Here is a 22,589-nt window from a genome sequence, read left to right on the forward strand (position 1 = left end):
TTGAAGGCGCCGCGCTCTTTGAAATGGGAGGGGCGCCTAAGTCGTTTGATATCTTCACTGGCGCCTATAAGGCGCTTATTCAAACGGATGGATCTTTTTGCTGGGTACAGGTAGCTCTATACACAGGTACACTTCAATACTTAGCCGGAACATTTTTTTTATTGTTTCTTAAATTAATTATGCAAGGGTAGGGTTAATTTAGGCGTATGATAAATAAATACAAACAAAAAGCAGTACATTAGACATATATGTTTTCCTCTGAGAATGACAATTATGAATCGGTTTTGGCCGCTGATCATGATACTTGTTATTGTCGCTAAAATTAAAAACCTACTACACCACCAACCACTCTATGCGGTCTTTGACGATCTTGAAAACGGAAAATTGTCGAAGTAACAAAGCCCCCATCACCCTCTCTCTTCCCAATCCTATCCTAGGCGATTGTATTATTGATTTTCCACTTATCAACCTATAAATACATTTTTAGCCAAATTACACACAATCGACTTGTCCGGTAAGTGTAATAATGATGCAATGACGAAATGATCATTTCAATTTGTATTAACTAAAACAAAAATAATTTAGGGATGAGTTACCACGGCGATAAAAACACAATGAAATCAAAACCAAGTAAAAATGAAAATAGTGACAGTTACGTTTCTATGGTGACATGCAATATTAAATTCAAACCTTTCGATTTAATAAGGACAGTTCAATTAATTTTATTTTTAGAAGCGTTTTAAATCAACGATGAGATTCAGAACTAAATTAGCATGTTAGTAGAAAAAGATTATAATTAATGTTAAGAAATAAATATGTTAAGAAATGAATATACTTTGATAACGAATACGTTAAGAAATCAATGCGTTAAGAAAAGAATGTGAAAAGAAATAATGAATACGTTAAGAAATACATATGCTTAAAAAATAAACAAAGAATTAACACGCTAAGAATATGATGATGTTAAGAAATGAACATGAATATGATAAAATATGATTATGACAAGAAATGAATATGTTAAGATATGAATGTGTCTAAAAATGAATACGAGTTAAGAAATAAATATGCTAAGAAAATAATATACAAAAAATAAATACGCTATAATATGATTGTTATGAAATGAATATTTAAAAATATGATTACGTTAAGAAATCAATTTGCTAAAATGATGCCCTATGTTAAAAAAATGAATGTCTTAAGAAATAATACGTTCAGAAAAATAATGAATACGCCAAGATATGAACATGTTAATGAATATGTTAAGATAGCAAGATTATGAAATGTCATTATGAAATGAATATATTATTTTAGTAATAAAAGAAAAAAATGTTAGTAGAACACAATTGTTGGCGATCGTTTTGCCATGTCATGAAATCATCGTCAATTTTTCACCAGTCAGCCGTCACATATGTCCCTTTTGTAAACCCACCATGCCCTTGAGCCCCGTGCCAAAATACTGCAGATTTTGCGAATGAGTCAAGCGATTTTGAATTATCTTTACTACATAAAAACCAGTATTATTAAAACCACAAATCGAATCACGACTCACAGTTTAGCAGTGCAATACAGTACAATGTGGACTCAGAATGGAAACTTTAATTCAGAGGGCTGAATGGTTAAATGGTACACTTTCCAGTGAAACGAACAAGGATCAAGACAGCCACATATAGCCAATATTAAGGATATTTTTATGGGTCCCCTCAATAGCAGTTCTACAAATATAAAATGATTTGGGTATAGATTTGTGTCAGCTGGTTTACAAAAGCTCAAATGCTGAGCCATCTTTCCAATATTATACATTGAAATCAGTTTTATATTTGCTTTCCTTGCAATGGGATGCCAGTCTTGAATATAAAAAAAACACAAATTAACCAAAGTAAATGTACAGTATAAAAATTTATTGAAATCATTATCGATTATACTTCTTATTAAGTAAAATTCTAAATTTCTTAAATAATTATTGTCAAATATGAGCTTAAAAAGAAATTGTTATGGAGTTTTTTTAAAATAAAAATGGTTTGTTTTTGAATTTCCAAAAAAAATAAAAAATAATTTACTACAGGAAATTTAAAATGAAAATAGAACCACATTTTGTTCTCTCCTAATGACTGAATTGTATTGATTTATTTTTAGTTTATCTAAGAAGAATTGGAGGAATGATGTTTTGATGGAGTTTTAGCAATAAATTAAAAGTCTTTAGTGCTAATACTCAATTCTCCAATGTACAACTCAGATATTAAGTTATGTTTTAAAACCGAGAAAGGATATTATCATATATATTATATGGAATGTTCTACAAAATCATCATACATATATTGTACAGACCATGGAAGAATTTCCCTATGCAGACAATACTGTACTATCTTATTATAGCAGTAGATTTATCAGACTTTAGACGGTATCTGTTAGTTTTCAGAATGTTAACAAACAATAACATTTTAATATTCCATATTCTCAGTTAAATATTCATTTATTTTTTGACCAGTAATATTTATTATTTCTTTTAAAATAATTCTGGTTATCATCAACAAAGATTTTTTTTGTTATAAAACGATTAAAATGGATCACAAAATCAACATAGCTTTCATAAAAATAATACAATATTCTTCAATATCCTTTCTGCAACGCAATTTCAATATCAGTGTATTTCTAAACACAATTTTAAAAGTTAAATTGGTTCAGTAACCAAATATATATGGAGGAGAGTTCAACGCAACAGTTTGTATTCTCTGTAAAGATTCTGTCATCATGGTCATTTCCTTCTCATACCTCACTTTTCTGTAGAGTAACCCTTTAAAAATACTGTAAGTGGCACAGGTTTACCACTTAGTAAAAACAGTATTTAAATTTGTAATGTTCTATGCTTTGTTCACAAATCTATCATCTCCTTGGTCCACCACCTCCACCACCTCTGTTTGGGCCACCACCTCTTCCTCCACCACGACCACCTCTGCCACCACCGCGACCACCAAAAGCTCCTAAAAAGAAAAGTTAATTAAAAATGTTAGATGGTCATCCAATTAAGTGCAGCTTGTTACTTGTTTGGATATTGATTTATTTAAATGTATTTAAGGGTACAATTTTTAAATCTTTGTAAGGTCCCAATCTTTGTTTATATCATTGTTGCTATATGAATATATTATTATAGTTTATGTTTAGATTCAACCTGTTAGTGGCAGTTGCATCGCTGTTGGTTGTGAACTGAATAAAATAAAAAAATAAATAAATGCTGTACAGCTATGTTTGGGCATGTACCTCCGTAAATTCAGTAATAACCCAGAATTTATGATATGATACAAATCTATTTTAAAATGATTTAATATTTTGGGAAGCAAAATTGAGAGTATACTATAGTGTATAGTCATTACCGTACTATCAATGAAAACACATCTTAAGTCGAGATTTCTATAAGGGGAATTTTTTCCCCCCAAAGGGATGTGTGAGTGTTACCATGGCAATATAGATTGTTTTAGGCATACCATGGGCATACCAAACATACGAATCCCTATGGCTTGGCTTGAGATACTAAGCAATGTTATACAAAACTCAAATCATATATAGGGCAATGACCTTATGAGGTCATCAGAAGTCAAAACTCCAAGGCAAGTTGCCTTTCATCTTAAAAAACAATATTTGAACAGGTAATGAAGAAAGAAATTCAATTATTATATAAATGTTTGTGGTAAACCACAAGAAAGGTATTGATGTTGTTAACACAGATTTCTGAAAAAAAAGTACAAATAAAAATTTCCATCATTTAGGAGTTTCTTGTCGCATAAAACTTGAACAGGAAATAAAAAACATAAGAACAATTCAGAACTACTAAGTTGATTGACTTGTAGGTAATAACATTAAAAATTATTTAACGGATAAAATGAATACTGTTTAACTAAAGCAAATCTGTATAATTCATGAAAAATGCCAATGTATTTGTTAAAGCAGAGATACAGAGACTTTTATGCGGCTATTATGGGTTTGTTCAATCTCGTCTACTTTTTAGGTCTTCCCTTTTTTTCTACATGTCTCCTTTTACCTTAATCATTAACATTTTTTATTTTTTATTTTATGTCTTTAGGCAATGTGGCCAAGGATTACCAATAGTGAATTAATCACTGTCCTATCAGATAGGTGGTAATCCCCCTGATACAGGGGCTATTGTGTGAACCAGTTCACCGGGGTAACCCCCTACTCTTTTTCGAATAATGAACTGGGTTCTTTAAAGTACACACAGGTTATAACTGTGTACACTGGACCTACGGTTTATAGTCCTTATCCGAGAAGACTTGTTCCACCACCAGAACTAGGAGCGAGTCGGCCTCGAACCCTTGCCGATGTTGTTGTTGGCTTTTTAGGTACGGTAAACGGCGCCCCTGCCTTAACCGCTCGGCCATATGACTCGCTTAACATAAACCCTGTAGATGTATATAAATATAATAATATACATAATTAATCTAAATACCAGGTGGTGCTCAAATAAACAACCACAAAACTACAATGTTGATATGCCTTTAGTACTTTGACTTTTTTTTTGTATTTCAATGTTTTTTAAGGGCCTCTTTGAGATATAGTAATTGTTTTGCTCTAGTTGCCCCTGAACATTGTGCTTTGTTTCTGTTCTGTTCTGTGTCTGTTTATTGGTCGAATAAATAAATGAAATGAAATGAAAATGAAAAGTTGTGTACAAGTTTAATTTTTTCATCATCACCAAGAAAGCCTAGTTACTACTTTATCAATGTGATTACTCAGCATGCTTGACTAATAGCATAGTCATATATATGAAAATGTTACAGTTATACAGCTCACGATGAGTGACTACGAACACAATCAAATCGCAGACAGGATAGAAGATAATTGTTGATTTCCCTCATACCGCCTTTTAAATCACTTTATGTGATGAGTTCTAATCTTCAGCAGATGTAGAAATTGTTTTTTTTTATGATACAGAATTACATCAAGTGAAAGTATTCAAGCAATATCTAATTCTTTAATTTTGGCTCAATGCAGCCTTAATTATCCTTTAATTCACTGGAACGAGACAGTGATTAAACTTTTAACATATCAGTAGTTTATCAACATTTTTGCACTACTGTGCACGCACATCACTATATTTGTAGATACGGTACTCCTATATGATGCTTTTAGAAAATCATTTTCTTAAAAATGTTGTGTACAAGGAGACAATATTTGGGCAGGGTGAGTAGGAGAGATGACCAATCTAAATTTGATCTAATCTCTGTATACCTGTAACTGTACTACAGTAGTACAATTTAATTAATATCATATTGACAGAATAAAAGACAGAAGTTTCTTTAAACATAAAACTGTCATTAGATGTGTTCACGACTAGTGATAGAAATACCTTTCTACCTGATCACAACCAGAGTATATTTGATGTAAGTTTTGCCACAGGACAATTTAACTCCAACAGAAAAAGAGTGTGTAAACATAGATTTTTCTATCTTTCTATATTTAGTAGCGTAAACCATATAACGTCTTTTCTTTCAATACATCAGTACCATACGGTAAAGGTAAAGAGCCAAGCCAAGAAATAGCTTATAATAATTTTCTTTTACCCATATATATGTCAACTACAGTAATTACGACAGAAATAGACTCTTAATGTAGTTTAGTATTCTACACTAATTGAAGGTAATTAAACATTAACCATAAATTGGTCAATTTATTAGCGCTTTTCAATATTTCTTCTTCTGTCTGGTGTGTAGGAGACATGTTGTGTCTCCTTTCAACAATACATAACATAATTGACTAAGAATCAAGAACTCGCTGTTACATTAACACCGTGTACCCAATTTTCAAGAGCCATTGACTTGCAATTAGTATGATATTTCTATTGGAACAAGTGCTTTCATATAGTATAAAGTAATTCAAACTCCCTTGACAAATTTACTTCAATGGGGTATTATGGAAGTCAGTCTATGGGAAGTGGTCTTTGGAGAGTATCTAACTATCTTGCCCCTGGCTAGTACTTTATACAAGAATGACACAGATACACCCACTGGTACAGAGGTATTTTCACTAACTAATAACACCCACACTGGTAAGTTACTTAGGTAACATACAAATATTGATGCTTTATATTACTTGCAATGCATTTGTCGAGCTTATCCTTTGTATGTTTGTAGGCACGATAACTTCCACAATTTCTTTGCAATACTGTAGCTATGTACCAACAGACCATGCCCAGTAATTTTTCAGGAAAATAATTCATATTGGTGACGACATCACAAATGCTTATAGAATTCTAGAGTTATCTGTATCAATATGGGCTAAAAATATTAAGCGATTGCTCTCTGAATTCTGCAAAGTATTTCGCTCAGTTTCTGAGAGCTTATTTAAGTTGTAGAGTACCATATACATTGCATTTCTTTATTTGAATTCATATAAAAATTACTTGCTAGTATAGGGTGGATTCAGGGGCTAGGGAAATGTGCACTCCTCCACAGCTAAATTCATATCTACTATTAACAGACTATTATTGATATTATATGTTAGCGCTCCCTTGTTTTCCTGGATCCTTTTCTGAATTGTGTACCACTGTACTGTACTTCATTATCAACCATATTTTGACCAACAGACACAGTACAGGATCACTGCAGTGAATAACGAGTACCGTATTAGTACAACAATATTGTCTTGACAGCAAATTTAATGACATTTAAGTTCTGTCATGTTGTTGGTAAAAATGAGTGGAATACATAGTAGTTTACTCAATAGTATAAAACCTACATTAAGTAGCGTAGCAAAAATAGCCTTTGTAGTGATATCTTTCATCAATCACAATTCTAATTCTAAGAATCATTTGAAAGTAGGTAATGCCATTTAGCCTGAGTAGCATACTTAATAATATCTGTCAATTTTATTTCTGTGAAAAATCTGTTAAGATATGATCAAGAAGGTGAAGGAGAGTTTCTTTTTCTAATCCAGTCTGTAGTAAAGAATATTTATTTAAATTTTAAGTTCATTAAAATTGAAGACTGGAGAGGATAATTCTCACTTTTAATTGTTGGTTTTATAATTTGCAATACTGTACTAGTTTATAAATTACTAGTTCACGACAATTATATTTCATTAAAACTAAAAGAAACCATTTCTTTGTCAAATAAATATTTAGTTTATAATAAGCATCTTGGTATTTTTTTCTATTCAAATTTCATAATCAAATAATTTGTCCATATCATTGGGTTAATATCTACACTTTTATTCTTCATTTATTACCTTTAATTATAAATCTAAATTTTCTCAATCAAAGTGAGTAGTATATTAAACTCTGTTAGAATGATGTGACTTTAATACATGCCAATGCCTCCATTTATAAGTATCTCTCACAAGATTAGGTACACTTTTGGCCTACCTCACGCTTAGAATATCATCAAATACTTCAAGAGGGCTTGCTTCACAGTTTGCTCCTTGGTGGGAGACATGCAGGAGGCATAGAATACTTTATTTCCTAGGGCTTGCCTCACAGATTGTACCATAGTAGGAGACATCTAGGAGGGGCAATACTAGCATAACTGCCATTCTTTTTGATTAGTATATTTTCATATAGGTTAAAGGCTAAATCTCTAAAGAAAGTACTTAACATTGCTTTATGGTGCTACAGCATTTTACAAAAGTTTTATGTTTTGTTACAAAAGAAAACATACTCGACCGTTCAAATGTCAATGTCAAAATGTATCACTAAATACTCTGAAGAAAAGTTTAGGTTTCTTAATTAATATATTAATTTAATATATAATCTTCCATGTTCCTTCATTTTCATGTGTATGGTGGTATATGAATTATCACATTTTACATTATTAACGTACAATTTGAATTTGATTTAAATTTATCAATTATAGACTAACTATTGAAGTGGTTTATAAATAGCTAAAGTCTATACATACAAAATGTATGATACTGTACATGTTGAAATGAGGAGCAACAACATCTATGGCTCCTGAACTGATATAGTTACAATACAAGGAATATTAAGAATTAATTACAGCAATCATTTACAAAAGGAATGCGGTAATTAATATGTTAGTATCTAGACTGTGTTCATGTATGGTATTTCTCTATTTCTTCAAATTGCTCCATCTTCCAAGTTGCTTTCTGAACCCTGAATGACATCAAAGTGTCTGACCGCTGTACAGGATATATCATTAACTCGTTGCGGTGTCCTTTATTGTCAACAAGTAACTCGATATGTTTGATGTAAACCGTACAGCCAAGCTCAGTGCAACATAGGGTGTGTGTGAAGAAAGCGTGCCAAGGAGATGACATATACCTTGGCAACACACTTATAAATGTCAATAATTAAAACCAACGTTAAGTGTGCGTCTACGAAACTTTAATTTCCGGGAACATACCTAGATAGATACTGTATATCGGTCATTAATAATTCCTTAACTAGTTTTAATGACACTTTATTTGCAACAGCCAATAAAAAAAGCAGAAAATAGTGATTTTTTTTGTTTTACATGCTACAGTACTACTGTACATACTGTATAGAGAATTTGTATGCTTCCACTACAACAATACAATTCAACAATATACATTTTAAAATAGTTTTGTATCTAGTACTGTACAGTAAATGGTATTCCAATATGCAAGGATTGACCAATAAATATTTGCAATAAAAACATGTTTATCAAAAAACCTAGAGTGTATCATTTTAGCATTTTTGTGGTTGTACAATACTGTAGCAGAAACTAATAAAGTTCAAGAATTTGGGTTGGAGATTATTTGATACAGATGCTGTTAAATGGTCAAGACAGGTGTTCAGTGATTATTATATCACCAGATAATACCTGCTGCTGCTGCTCAGGTGTTTGAATTCTTGCTGATCATTACTCAACATTTTTAGTCACATGGAAGCGACTCTATAGTTCACTATGTCTGTCGGTCGGTTGGTCGGTCGGTCTGTCTGTCGGTCTGTCTGTCTGTCTGTCGGTCCGGTATCACTATGCGTTTTATTGCTTTCTGACCTTATCTTGAAATCAGTTTAATCTAGGTAGGTCAATTTTTCACAGTATATTCTTTATGGCCAGGAATCGATGTGGTTATGTTTTCACGGTGCGCAATAAAAAATTACGCGGTCTACGCACGATTTAACGAAATCACGTTTGTAATCATATCTTCACAACCATGAATCACAATTAAATAAAATTTGGTACTCATAAATTTCATGGCATAAATCATCATATGGCAATACAATTACGTGTGTAGCGCATGTAACGCATGCGTACGCGCGCTTAAAATTTTCAAAATTTATTTTCGATGAAATTAGAGTACGTTTCAGGCAATTTTAAGCGTTTACAAAATTGCCATGAGTGCGCATATTTTTGCGCGCGCACTGCGCGTTAAATGTTATTGCACACACTTTTTGCCCGATTTCTGTTTTCTTGACTTACTTTTCAACTCGAAATTACGTTATACAAGCACGTCAAAAGTGACAGGCTACGAACGTGTAAATTAAAAAAATATAACTGTTTTTAAACATTTCAACATTTTTAAGCATGTTCAGTAATTTCGGTCAGTTGGTAGGTTGGTCGGTCGGTCGGTAAACACTAAGCACGCGACTGCAGCCATCTATATGGCCTTGTTTTTAAATATAGTAAAATTGTGACCCACTACCTTGTGGGACAATGTTTTTTATAATGAATAGTACAGAAGTACATGATATTATATTAATATATGTCTACAAGGCAAATTGTGATTGTGGATTTGAATGTGAACATATTACAATTTATAAAAACTGTGACAATACACATTGTTGTTGTTGTTCTGTTCATAATTCACCTGAGAGTTGATCTGATGATTTTATTTTGCCTCTTATATCTTGTAATTATTATTATAATAATATTATAATATTACTGTATGTAAAGTAATTAATCCTAACATCAATTATTATTTGCTTTTTGTCTGTGAATGTAAAATTTCAATCGTTATGCAATAGTTAGATTTAATTCATTCATGTTTTCATTAATAAAATTTAACATCTATAGAACATTGAATATGAATAGAATTCATGAGGTATTTCTTTACTTGACAGTACTTTTCTCATGAATTCATATTTTAGTTCAATATAATCATAACTTCTGCTCCTTATTGCTTGTAAAATACTTCACAGAACACAAAAGCTTCAGGTCATTAACCTTAAAAATGTGTCTCCAAAATGAAACTCGATCAGTATATGAGATGAAAGTCATTACTGAGCATTCATCTCACCTGGTCGATACTTGGACCATTACAACTCTTCTTTTATTACCAGAGTTCCAACAGACAAGAAATGAAATGAAATGAAAACTGGTAAAGAAAGTACTGAACTGAGGTTTATTTCATGTGCACCAATTTCAACTGGTGACAATAAGTCTCAATGAAAACTGGTAGAAAGTGTACCATAGAGGTTTAGCCTATTTCATGTGTACCGACAGTGTAATGAAGTAGTGAGATTTTGATCCCTTGGGTGCCACCAACTGACTGCTGCAAACGTCTGATCTTTGAGCTTGTACTCAACTTTTAAGAAGTGAGTGGGTTTGGATACAAACATCTACAAAGCCATTTACAATCACGGTCACTGGTCTACTAAATGTAATTAAAATAATTATCAGGGGTATCTATAGCCATTTAAACATTTAATTGTTATTCTACTTTATAGCAGTGCATTGACATTTATTTTTTTATAGTTGAATTTTTTACAGCCATATATCTTGATGCGGAAGAATTAATAATAGTTTATTCTTTAATCCCAACTTAAATAGCTGCTCTAAATGTACTGAAATGAAATACCAGTAATGATTGATGTATTTGTAGAGTTGATAAAAACTAAGAAAGTTACTTTTGAAAATATCAACAAGAAATACTAAAATAAATTACAAATAAATAAAAGTCAACTGATTGATTAATTAAAGTTGTAATGAAAATGAAATTTTAAAGGTATCGCTAGTAATGGTCAATGGTTTTAAATTTATATAGTACAAAATACAAATAGTCTCTATGGGCTGTTTAACACAAGTGTGAAAATGAAAATGTTGATGTACAATAAACCACGAAATAGCCTAAGAAAACCGAATAAATTGACCAAGACAACAGGAAAAAAGTCTGAAAACAAATTCTCACATCAGTAAAGTCACAAACAATAAAAAGCCACATCTTAAATTAGAAAAAAAGAAAACTAGGCCTTATCATTGAAATTGATGGTTTCTTAATAGATACATATTAAATCTATTAAAAGGATGATATATTGAAGGCAAACGCCTATAGGATAAAAGACTACCGACACACATACTCACACATTATCAATCATTTAACAACTAGCAAAGATTTATCTTCATTATTCCTATTGTTGGAAGATACATTAATGCTGTATCACAGTCCTCAAGGTCAGATAATCATGATCAGTACATGCTTATTTAATTATTGTGTGATTAAATCGCAATTACTATTAAAGGTTAATGTAATCATGGAGGTATAAAAATAATTAATTAATTCCTCCATGATGCTGTAATATAAATTCAAGGAATTTTTGTGTGATACATATGCCCATGCAGATGTACTGTAAGCAAAGAGCACTATCACTCAAATTACTAGAATTTTAAAATAAAAAATGATATGGGTGTGGTTAGCCTGACTTGGTATGTGTTATATGATATGGTACAGCAATTTTGAGAGTATATTCATTATTTTACTATTGTCAATAAACATACAAAAAGACACTGTAGTGTAAAAAGACATTAAAAAAAAAATGAACATAAAAACACTATTTTCATTGTTTTATTTTTGCTGATTCAATAAACCATTAGTGTCATATTTTATAAGTGAAAACAAGTGTTTTTCTGGTTATTTACTGTTGGCAATTCCATACTTCCGCAACAGAGACAGGAAAGTTTCAACAACAAGTTAAAAGGTCACATTAAACTAAATTGATATAGTATAGTACTTTGGCAAAAATCTCTGGGTGAGAATGGGGTTAATTTTTCAGTCACCAAGCTCTAACAGGTGAAGATAAATTATGGTAAGACTGTATAGTGTGTCTATTCATTTTTAATAGTCAAATATTAATACAATTTCAAATGCAGGTTCCTTTACAGAGTTCCAGTGGGACCAATACAGCTTGTGGTTTGATTTTGCACTTTTTGTATATCTGGTTTTGATTATTTTAAAGTTGCTTGTTTTAAACCATATTTAATGCGATTATTATTATTTTAACTTAATAATTTAAAACTGCTTTAAATACTTTATGATCTTGTAAACATCATTTACTTAATGAGTGGTGTTAATTGTTATAATAAGCAAAACACCAGACCAAACAGTAGAATACTTCTATTTAATTACACATAATGCTAGTACCAGATTTACTAATAGATATAATTTTGCAATTCCGAAAGCTCGCACAGATGCTGGTAAATTTAGAATTTCTTTTAATGAAGCTCAACTTTGGAATAATTTACCCTTAGTTATAAAATGTTCCTCTTCTAGATTTAAATTCATAAATGAAGTTAAATGTTTACTTTTACAAAAATATTAATGTTAGCCCTTGTTTACGTTATTTCTTTTATATATTTGTTTCTTTCTTATTGAATTATTGTTGTTAGATAAAAATTTATGCTTTATGACAAATTTATTTTTGTGACAGGAGTCAAACCTTGATTAGCGAAAGCTATTTTTTGGCTCCTTTTCACACACATACATATTTTATTGTATTGTACTATATTTATGTATGTATGATGATGTGAATAAAGTTGGTATGTATGTATGGTATGTATGTATAAGCATATTTGGTATATGTTTTGCAATGTTTTAGAATACAGTCATCTGGGAGATATCATTTAATTACAGTATGTACAGATTGAAAAATAACATGTATTATTTAAAATCTACATTTGATTTGACGATTGTGGATCACAAAATAAGTCCATTATTTTACGCTCGCGACATTATATTTAATGTGGCGGACAAAAAAGTGTTATTATTTTTACAGACAATTTTTAAAATGCTCCTCATTTTAATTGTTTCAAACAAAATATAACAACGAATAATTTTAAAAACTGGTCAGTTGAATATGGAACGGAAATGATTTTTTACATAAAAAAACTTCCCAAAAAAACACAGGCTGGTATATCTGTTAAGTGGTTTGCTTTCATCACATTTCAAAAACCAATACTGTACTTAATTTTGTACATAAACTACAGAGGGCTCACTTCCAATTAAACAAACAGTCACAACTGCTCACTAAGAAAGATTTAATTGAAACTAAAATATTTATATACTGTTTAGTTTTTTTACAGCAAACAAAGATGAGTTCATACATAAATGACATTTGCTTCGTACATCAGAAGACAGTAATAAATAATGATGTGTAGACTTACCCCTTCCAGGTCCACCTCTTCCTCTGCCTCTTCCACCACCTCCACGACCTCTACCCTTTGAAATTACTTCTTCTTTCACCATGTCAATAACTTCATCAGGAATTCGTAAGTACTTTATTGTACTTCCACGTATATAACATTCTGGCATCCGCCAAAAACGATCGCCATCCTACAAAGAAAAAGTTTTAAGCTGTAATCTCTCTGTGAAATGGAAGAGATTTAACAAATGCAGAAATTGAAATAAAAAGGTATTTTGTGCACAAATTTTAAAGAGAATTAAAGTAATAGTGCTATTATATATGTTAATACGACACGTACCCTTGATGTACAAATCACTTCCCTTAAATTGATGTTCATCCAATTATCACAGGCCACAAGATGTCCGTTATATGTCTCTCCATTTTTCAGTTCAACAAGCTAAATAACAAAATTGCAGGTTAGGCCTAGCTAGTAAACAGTAGTAGATTATTTGTTTGTTTATTATTTTTTGCTCCATACATACAAACAAAAATGGTTAAGAAAAAATTAAAAATTCGCACAATAAAATGATTTAAAGTTTGAAAGTATAGCATGCAATGTATACAAATCGGAAGTGGTCAACTATCTTTTTTTTTTATTAGTGAATGGGCAATTCGAATCAAAATACTAATTCAAATAATTGCACAGGAAATTTAAAGCAAAAGTATTTTCTGTATTTGAATATTTAACCAAAGCAAGACTTAATAGTAAATATCCTATATATTTTATAAATAATGAAAATAATTAATATTATTTAAACTTAACAAAATTTGAAATTGCGCAAGAATACTTGTCTCTGCCGTATGAAATTTCAAATTGTGCATAACAATTAAATACAGTACAGAACAGGGCTTCCTTTTTTATTTACGCCGTGGTTAGGATTCCGGCACCGGAACCCAACTGCCCAGCGTTAGGGAATCCGACACGCTATTGCGCATGCCCAATTCTTTGACTATACAGCGATGGATCATTTCATAGCTGCGCCACACGGCGAACTAGCCTAGATGCCTACTAATGCGGGATCCACTAATCTAGGCTAGGGCTACCAGTTAGACGTGACCAGTGGGCCTATTTATTTTGTAATTAAAAAGTGGTTGCTTCATTCATATATAAACTTCATATCATTATGAATTATATAATTACATGACTAGTTTTATGATTTTTCATAACGCATTTAATATACTGTACATAACATGCAATCACAAGTTGATTTGTTGACGGCAGCCACCGCGTGGATGTGAAAAAACTGTTCGGGAATTCGGGGTCGCAACGTAAAAAACAGCATTACGATTCTTAGATAGATACTGATTCTTATTAATATCATTATAATTATTTTAACGCGTGGCGTAGTCGTATTTTAATTATTAATTCATGTATGGCATAGGCCAAGTTTCATCCATCTCTCGCTCGCGCAACGACTCGACTATCTAGGCTACAGTAAATCCCTATAACACTCCAACTCTCGGTGGTGTGGTGTGTGGCACTATTAGTGCAAGCTATAATTCACTTCCCAGAGCTCTGGGCATGCGCAATATCGTGTCGGATTCCCTAACGGTGGGCAGTTGAGTTCCGGTGCCGGAATCCTAACCACGGCGTTTTATTTATGCCTAGGCTAGTTGGGCCTACTACATTTCGTGTAATTTGTCTTCAAACAGACGATTCGGTAAATATTTGGTGGGACGATCAGTCCCACTTTTGGTCCGAAACGTCCTGCTACCGATAGCTAGATATAATTGAGGCCAGAGGACCAGGCAGGCCGGCCAGCCAGCCAGGAGGCGGCCTACCCTTCCGGGGCCAGCAAGTATCACTTACCATAGGATGATTTTGTGCAGTTCTGAGTAGTGACAAAGGAAGCTAAAAACAAAAACAAAAAATGTCCTCATTATTTGAAGTTAACATTACAAAGACTACAACAATTTTATTATTTTTAAGGAACTTACCATGTTGTTTTTTATTCCTCGCACAAAAACCGATCAAACAACGATCTTTTTTAACGATAATGCTGCCCTCTCACGCTTTTACAACCCAACACAAAAAATTATTTTTTTAAAAATCACAATTTATTATGATAAGACCTTGATCTTGAATTAAATAAATAAATAATTTATCTAAGCAACAACTTTTTACTTATAAATATTAATTTTAAGTTATTCATTAGTAAAAATATTTCTATAAGAATATAAAATTTTATTTAAAATCTTCAAATAATAGGCAATGTCAAAGGGTAGACATGTGCTCTTGTTTACTTTTTGGATAAGTGTCACAATCACAATTTTGTTTATCTGCAACAGCCAATTTCATGATTTAAATGTATTCCTTGTTATTATTGTAGGCAGAAATGAATTCCAAACGTGGAGAAGTGCATCTTAGTAAAGATGATGAATTCGCCACATCAAAACACAAGTCAAAAAAGAAATTTAAATCAAGCAAAATTAATTCCAGGGTTAATCAGATTTATTTTGAGAAAGAATTGATGCAAAAATTCAATTCTTCTTTCAATGAACGTAAAGGTTTTCTTCATGGTAGGTCTATTTTTAAAAAGGGTGGTATGAAGAGATTGTCTTCACTCTGCCAAATGGAGTGTTATTATAATGATGATATAATATCTTTATTAATTTGCATATTTTTGGGTTTATTTTGTAGATGAAACTGACGCCCAGATTCACAGTGATCCATTTACTTGTTGCGTTTTGCCCAATTTTATTGAAAACGATGAATTTACTGAAGATCTTCAGGATGAGCTTCTCAATCTTGATTTTGTAGAGAAGTCTAACGACCTCTATAAATTCCATCAGGTAGAACAGGATATTTATGTACAATATGACTATGTATGCAATGTTTACATTTACTATACCTTTTTTTTCCACCTCAAAATGTGTGTGTGTGTTCGACTGTTACTTTATTGACAAAGTATTGGACCTTTGTGACTTTTCTAACTGTTTCGTAGCTTTAACAATATAAAATTACGTTTTTTTAAGCCGTTTTTAAAATTATTATGCGGCTATGCTAGGCTTTGAAAACTTCAAACTCATCACAAACAAAACAATAAAAGAACAATCAAAAAGCAATCACAAATTACTAAATAAAAAACAAAATGATTTAAAAATATTATTGGGGTCAGTAGAATGTAGCTTTCCATTATTTTTCAATTATCTTTCAGAGCCAAGCCTTACAAAACATTTCCAACCCGAACATAACAGCATTGAAGTAAGTTGGATTATAAAAAAGCTGAAGAAAATTGATTTCTTTTCATTTTTGGACTGGAAATGAATCTTAAAAATGAAATATCTCATGCAGCAGTGTTTACAAAGGCAAAGAAACTAATCAAAATATTACATTTTTCACTCCAGGGTAGAGTAATTCATAATATTTTTGGGGAATTACTGCATTACTTTTGAGAGGTACATGAATCTAACCTTAGTAGGCTCAATGATCTAGAGGCATGAATGTCATGCTATAATGACCTGGAGCTTGTGTGTTCGAGTCTCAACCTAATAATTATTTGCAAAGAGTAGGGCAAACATCTGACCAATTACTTAGATCCCTGACTCAAAACTATTACTAAACATACTTTTATTACAACTGTTTTAACAAAAAGTAAAAAAAAATTTATTTATAGGAATCTTTTGTACAAAGATTTCACCAAATGGCTGACATCAGTAACCAATATCAGTTTCACAGAAACTGTTGACATGACATGTGCCAAATATGAATATACTGGTAAGCAAGTTCATCAAAATTTGTAAGCTTTGTCTGTACGATCTAGTTTGACAAAATAAGTTTGATGTGCCCAAATATGGTAGTGATATGCTTAAATATGCTACATATATCTTGTGTAAGATCAAATATGAAACATATATTATTTTGCAATTACATATTCATATTTTATATAGATCAAGATTCTAAATACTTTATTGTCTATAACCAAAAGTGCAAACAAGTTAAATTTATCTGCATTTTCCCTTTTATTACACCACAGATACTCTACTTTGTCATGACGATGAACTTGAAGGAAGGAGAATAGCATTCATATATTATTTGGTACCACCATGGAATGAGGAGGATGGTGGCTCCTTGGATTTGTTTGATGTTGATGGTATGGAATTCTAGCTCTTATTATGTACTATTCTACATTTATTTTTATAAAGTATTGTTATTACAGTGTATACTTATCTAATATATATATCTGTATATTGATTTTTAAATTTTATGTAGTTAAGTTCTTCTGGAGCCCCAGACATTTCATGTTATGGTGACTATGGTTGCTTTTGGGGTCCCAGGACATGATGTCGAATAAATAAATGAAATGAAATAAGCATTTTCTACAGTTCACATACAGTATGAAACCTTACATTTGTTCACGTTAAAAATTACCTTTGATTGATATGCCTCCTTCTAAACTACTCCCTGGTTTACCCATGGATGACCAGGGTTGATTTTCTGCAGTTCTCAAATATACAACCATGGAAGAATTACTAATTCCTCTATGATACAACTGTGTTTACATTTCATTTACAAAAAAAGTTTTCATTTTTTCTGCGATAGATGACCAGAATATATTTTTTTCATTCTGTATTTTCAACTTGTTTTGTGTAATTGATATATTACAGATGTAGGGCAACCAAATACTATTGCCAGGTCACTGTTTCCAAAATTCAATAATCTTGTTTTCTTCGAAGTTAATCCAGTTTCATTCCATCAGGTATGTCGGTATTGTAAGACAGTAGAACCCCTATTAAGAGGACACCATTAGGACCCAAAAAGAGTCCCTTTAATAGGAGTGTCCAATGAATAGGTGTTGTCTGTATAATTAATCATGTTTTGACCATTGTTCATTTCTTCGAAAAGCGTCCCAATAATAGGTTTCCCAAAGATAGGATTCTACTGTATTTACAAGCATTTTTTATTTTTATCTTAAGAATTTGAATTATCAAATCCTACTATGTAGTGATAGAATTTAATCTTTATTTCAGGTAGCAGAAGTTTTATCAAAGAATAAGTGTCGTCTATCAGTAAGCGGGTGGTTCCATGCGAAGACATTAGCAAGACCACCACCATTTGTGGAACCAAGGAAGATTCGTACATCTCATCAAGAAGTTAAGGTACACAAAATAGCATATTCCAGGAAAAGTTTTATTCATAACAAATGGCAATATATGTATTTTAACATTTCATGATGAAATGAAGTGCTGAACTTGATGTTGATGATGTCCTTTGAATCGTCTGCATTATAATTTTCAAAGTTTAGTGGAGGCTGGGCCTGCTGAGCCTCACATTGAATCTACCTATGCACAAAGTCCATACTTCAATTACATTATAATTATTATACAAATCAGAAAAGTTTGGAACATTTTTTTTCTACAGGAAGAAATGTTTTATGATTGGATTAATCCATTGTATTTGGATTTGGAAAATCAAACCGAAATCATGGATCGTTTTCAGGATGATTCTGAAATTCAACTTGAAGGATTTTTGGCAGTAAGTACATTAAATACATTATAATATTGATCAATCTTCAGTTAAAAATACATAATAAATAATTTATTTTCAAATTGGATTTATAGAAAGATAAATATCAATCACTTTGTGAAGCACTTTCTAATCAAAAAGTAAAATGGAAAAGAATTGGTCCTGCAAACAAACGGTAAGTCATTTGAGTTTACTGTACCATAGTCACAAAGATTCATACACTCCAAACAGATTCATCACCTTTTTATGACCATATACCAATCTTTAAGCTCTGTCTACACTATCAAACTTTATGTGACAAAAAAATGTGATGTCCCTTTATACGGACATGATTATATATAATGCGACATTTATATAGCGCTATTTATTAGGATCAGAGCGCTTTGAATGTTAGTTGATTATTAAAATTATCTAGACTCTGAACAGAAAACTTATGTCATATCACTACCATATTTGGGCATATGACTACCATATTTAGGCACATCACGCTTTTTTTGTCAAACTAGTTTGATAGTGTGGACATAGATTTAGATAAATAGAGCTTCATTTGTGTTCCCAGCCAATATGAGATTGCTGAACAAGAGAGTCTGCCTCCTGTAGTCCAAGAATGTCTTTCTGTTATGAAGTCTGAAATGATGTTTTTATTACTTTCCAACTTCACCGCATTGAAGCTTCATGCTCTTGCACCTGATCAAGATAGCAGTGATGATGAAGAAGATCTTAAAGATGACAAGCAAGATCCAGATGATGATACAGATCCTGACAAACCAGAAGACAAGGAAATAAAGGCTATTGAGGAGCCAAGTAGTAGTAATGGTAGTAACGAAACAAGCAAAACATGTAATAAGGTTAAGCAAGGTCAAAGTTCAATGAAAACTCAAAGAGAAGCATCTGACAATAAGATAAAAGACAAGACTCCAAGTTGCCATGGTGATGTTAGACGATGGCGACATGGTGATTATACATTACTTCATGACACGGACACAGAAGGATCAGAATTTGCGCTAGACGCTGTTTTGTATTTTAACTGTAAAGGTATTTATAAAACAGTTTTTATATTAAATGTTGATGTACTTTTATTCAGATTCAGTTAAAATGTTGGTCAATCTAGATCTCCCCGATTGTTTGAATACACACATTGGGTGGATTGTAATAAAGGTTAAGCCTAGGTCTATATTGCAATCCACCCCTGGTTTCCACATCTAGTATATAGTATAAGGTGGGTTTTGTAGTTTGAGACACACAGCGATGTTGGCAAGGATATTTAAAAGTTAATGATTATTTTTAATTTCACAGATTGGGATAATGAATATGGTGGCTTTACATCATACCTTGCTAAAGGTGAAGATGAAGAGGTAAATGTTTTATTATATTTTAATTGTAACATACAACGATTGTACTTCACTTTCAGAGCATTACATACATAAAGTAATGGCTCTAAGAAAGGGCTATATTTTATAGTTTTGTTTTTGACTCCTTAAGCACACACATATTGAGTAGTGTGTCATTGGAAAGCTCATTGCTATAACACATATTTCATCTATTGGACACTCTCATAGTACAAGATTTAATAATGATTATAATTTAGCGTTACCTCAAGCTTGTATTTTTTTAAGGAAAATTTAGGATTAGTTTTGAAGGAGCAATTTTATGGAATAACATTTCAGTTGAAATTCGTAGTATTATTTATCGGAAATCATTCATAAACAAGTTAAACAATGTTTATTTGATGAATATATAGAATAATGTACGTTTAATAATGTTTGTTTTTTCTTTTCAATTCCATCCGTATTTTTTGTAATTTATATTTGTAAAGAGGGTAAAAACTCGATTAGAGAATTATCTATTTTTTTAACCTATTGCCATGCCATATATATTTACATTTTTTTTTTTGTGGCAATAAAAGTTGAATATTAGTTGAATATACAGGTATATATTAGGCAGTCGTACAATAGGTCTATGTACTAAGATTTTTAGATGTTTTCCATAATAATATTTATTATTTATGTGTTTTTTTTCCGATATAGTTGTTGAGTGTCACACCAAAAGAAAACTGCCTAAGTTTGGTTTATCGTGATAAAGATACCTTACGTTTTGTCAAGCATATTAATCATAAAGTTACTGAATTGGCAGATGGTGCTACCAGCTTTCATGACATTGCATTTGTTTACTATGAATAAAGTTGAATGGAGTGTTTTAATTCTGCTGGTTGTATTCTGGGTAATACAGTAAAAAGTCACTACAGCGGTTCCTCTGTCGACATTTTGGCTCTGTCTCAAGATTTTTTAGATGACCTAATCCCAGAGAGATGTAATAAGCTAAAGGCTAGAGCGCGTACTCCAGATTGAAAAGTGATTCCAACAGGAGGGGATCCAACAAGATGCGATAACATTGTAGTTTGCCATCCAGCCTTCAGCTATATATCATTGCCTAATCCTGATAAAGAGACTCGGCTGTTGTAGAACGCATGGGTTTCCCACCCTGTAATTACCGAATCATGTATTTTTATTGTGCATTACAATACTATATACACAAATCACCTATTTTTTGTTATAGCCCAAAATATCTGATTTGACAATAAATACACTAATATACTTAATATGATAAAATGTGAGACTGAGTAATGTTACATTTATTATATCAGCATTTTTATTAAAATTTCCATATATTAATACTGTACATAATTTGTGTTAATCTTTTTAAAAAATATATAATTTAATGAGGCATTATTTGAACACAGCGGCTATTAATGCATTATTTTATATATACAATGAAAAATACAAGATTTCTGTAAAGAAATAAAATATTAAGAATCTCATTGAGAGATAATAATTAGTTTGTTTATAAAGCAACTATTCATAAATTACAATTTTTGATTAAGTAAAGTGGAAAACAATTCAAAAGCACCATATAATTAAAACTGCCACACAATGTATACAGTCAACTCTAATGACATGTACTGTAATTAAAAATGTAATTAATTTAAAATAAGAATGTTCTTGTGGACGCAAATTCATAAAATGTTTCTGGGGTAAAAAAAAAGGGTATCTACATTTTGAATTACTGTAGTTGCCTTTCTTGTATACATATGTATTAAAAGTAAAATAACAATTTTTAAATCAGGTAACAATAACATGGTAAAAAGTAAACATTTTCAATGTTAGTAAAAGTTAAAACAGTATTTAGTTGTATTATACAAACAATATATTGAATCTTCAATAAAATCTACTTTTGTAAATAACTACATTGATATAATTATATAAAAAATGTATGCAAAAACAAATGACATGTAAAAAAAAAAAATAAAAAATACAGTAAAATTATAAATCAAACTCGTATCCGGATATTCACCCCCTGGACATTTACCCCCCGGAAAACTACCCCCCGGACAACCACCACCTGGACCACTACCCCCTTAGGACAACTACCCCTTTAGGACAACTACCCCTTTAGGACAACTACCCCTTTAGGACAACTACCCCCCGGACAAATACCCCCCGGACAACTACCCCCTTAGGACAACTACCCCCTTAGGACAACTACCCCCCGGACAACTACCCCCCGGACAACTATCCCCCGGACAATTACCCCCTAGGGACAATTACCCCCCCGGACAATTACCCCCCGGACAATTACCCCCCCCCCCCCCCCCCCGGACAATTACCCCCTCCTCCCCGGGTAATTACCCCGCGGACAACTACCTCTGACACAATACTCCCCGTAGGACAACTA

The 22,589-nt window shown here is 31.8% G+C and overlaps 2 protein-coding genes across 2 annotated transcripts; one reads left to right on the forward strand and one right to left on the reverse strand.

Moving 5' to 3' along the window:
• Window positions 1-1,927: 1,927 nt before the first annotated feature.
• On the reverse strand, window positions 1,928-15,408 carry LOC140050895 (U6 snRNA-associated Sm-like protein LSm4). The gene is made up of 5 exons (XM_072095889.1): window positions 15,329-15,408; window positions 15,201-15,242; window positions 13,689-13,787; window positions 13,371-13,539; window positions 1,928-2,978 (listed from the first exon to the last, which is right to left on the reverse strand). The coding sequence occupies exons 1-5, from the start codon at window positions 15,329-15,331 to the stop codon at window positions 2,881-2,883; spliced, it is 411 nt and encodes a 136-aa protein (XP_071951990.1). The 5' UTR covers window positions 15,332-15,408; the 3' UTR covers window positions 1,928-2,880.
• A 245-nt stretch (window positions 15,409-15,653) lies between these two features.
• LOC140051074 (prolyl 3-hydroxylase OGFOD1-like) lies at window positions 15,654-22,022 on the forward strand. The gene is made up of 12 exons (XM_072096163.1): window positions 15,654-15,910; window positions 16,032-16,183; window positions 16,549-16,595; window positions 17,008-17,108; window positions 17,368-17,484; window positions 17,999-18,090; window positions 18,362-18,490; window positions 18,753-18,866; window positions 18,953-19,032; window positions 19,417-19,892; window positions 20,154-20,212; window positions 20,885-22,022. Exons 1-12 carry the CDS (start codon window positions 15,727-15,729, stop codon window positions 21,035-21,037), a joined length of 1,704 nt encoding a protein of 567 aa, XP_071952264.1. The 5' UTR covers window positions 15,654-15,726; the 3' UTR covers window positions 21,038-22,022.
• Window positions 22,023-22,589: the final 567 nt, after the last annotated feature.

The sequence above is a fragment of the Antedon mediterranea genome, chromosome 6 (assembly GCF_964355755.1).
Source record: "Antedon mediterranea chromosome 6, ecAntMedi1.1, whole genome shotgun sequence".
NCBI lineage: Eukaryota > Metazoa > Echinodermata > Crinoidea > Comatulida > Antedonidae > Antedon > Antedon mediterranea.

Bases quoted from the DNA above. Each gene is read 5' to 3' on its own strand.
- LOC140050895 (XM_072095889.1), bottom strand. The intron at 13,540-13,688 runs GTACGTGTCGTA...TTTTCTTTGTAG, and splicing joins AAGTGATTTGTACATCAAGG to GATGGCGATCGTTTTTGGCG. The intron at 2,979-13,370 runs GTAAGTCTACAC...TTTTCTTTTTAG, and splicing joins AAGAGGTGGACCTGGAAGGG to GAGCTTTTGGTGGTCGCGGT.
- LOC140051074 (XM_072096163.1), top strand. From the start codon at position 15,727: ATGAATTCCAAACGTGGAGAAGTGCATCTTAGTAAAGATGATGAATTC. The intron at 19,893-20,153 runs GTATTTATAAAA...TTAATTTCACAG, and splicing joins TTTGTATTTTAACTGTAAAG to ATTGGGATAATGAATATGGT. The intron at 20,213-20,884 runs GTAAATGTTTTA...TTTCCGATATAG, and splicing joins CTAAAGGTGAAGATGAAGAG to TTGTTGAGTGTCACACCAAA.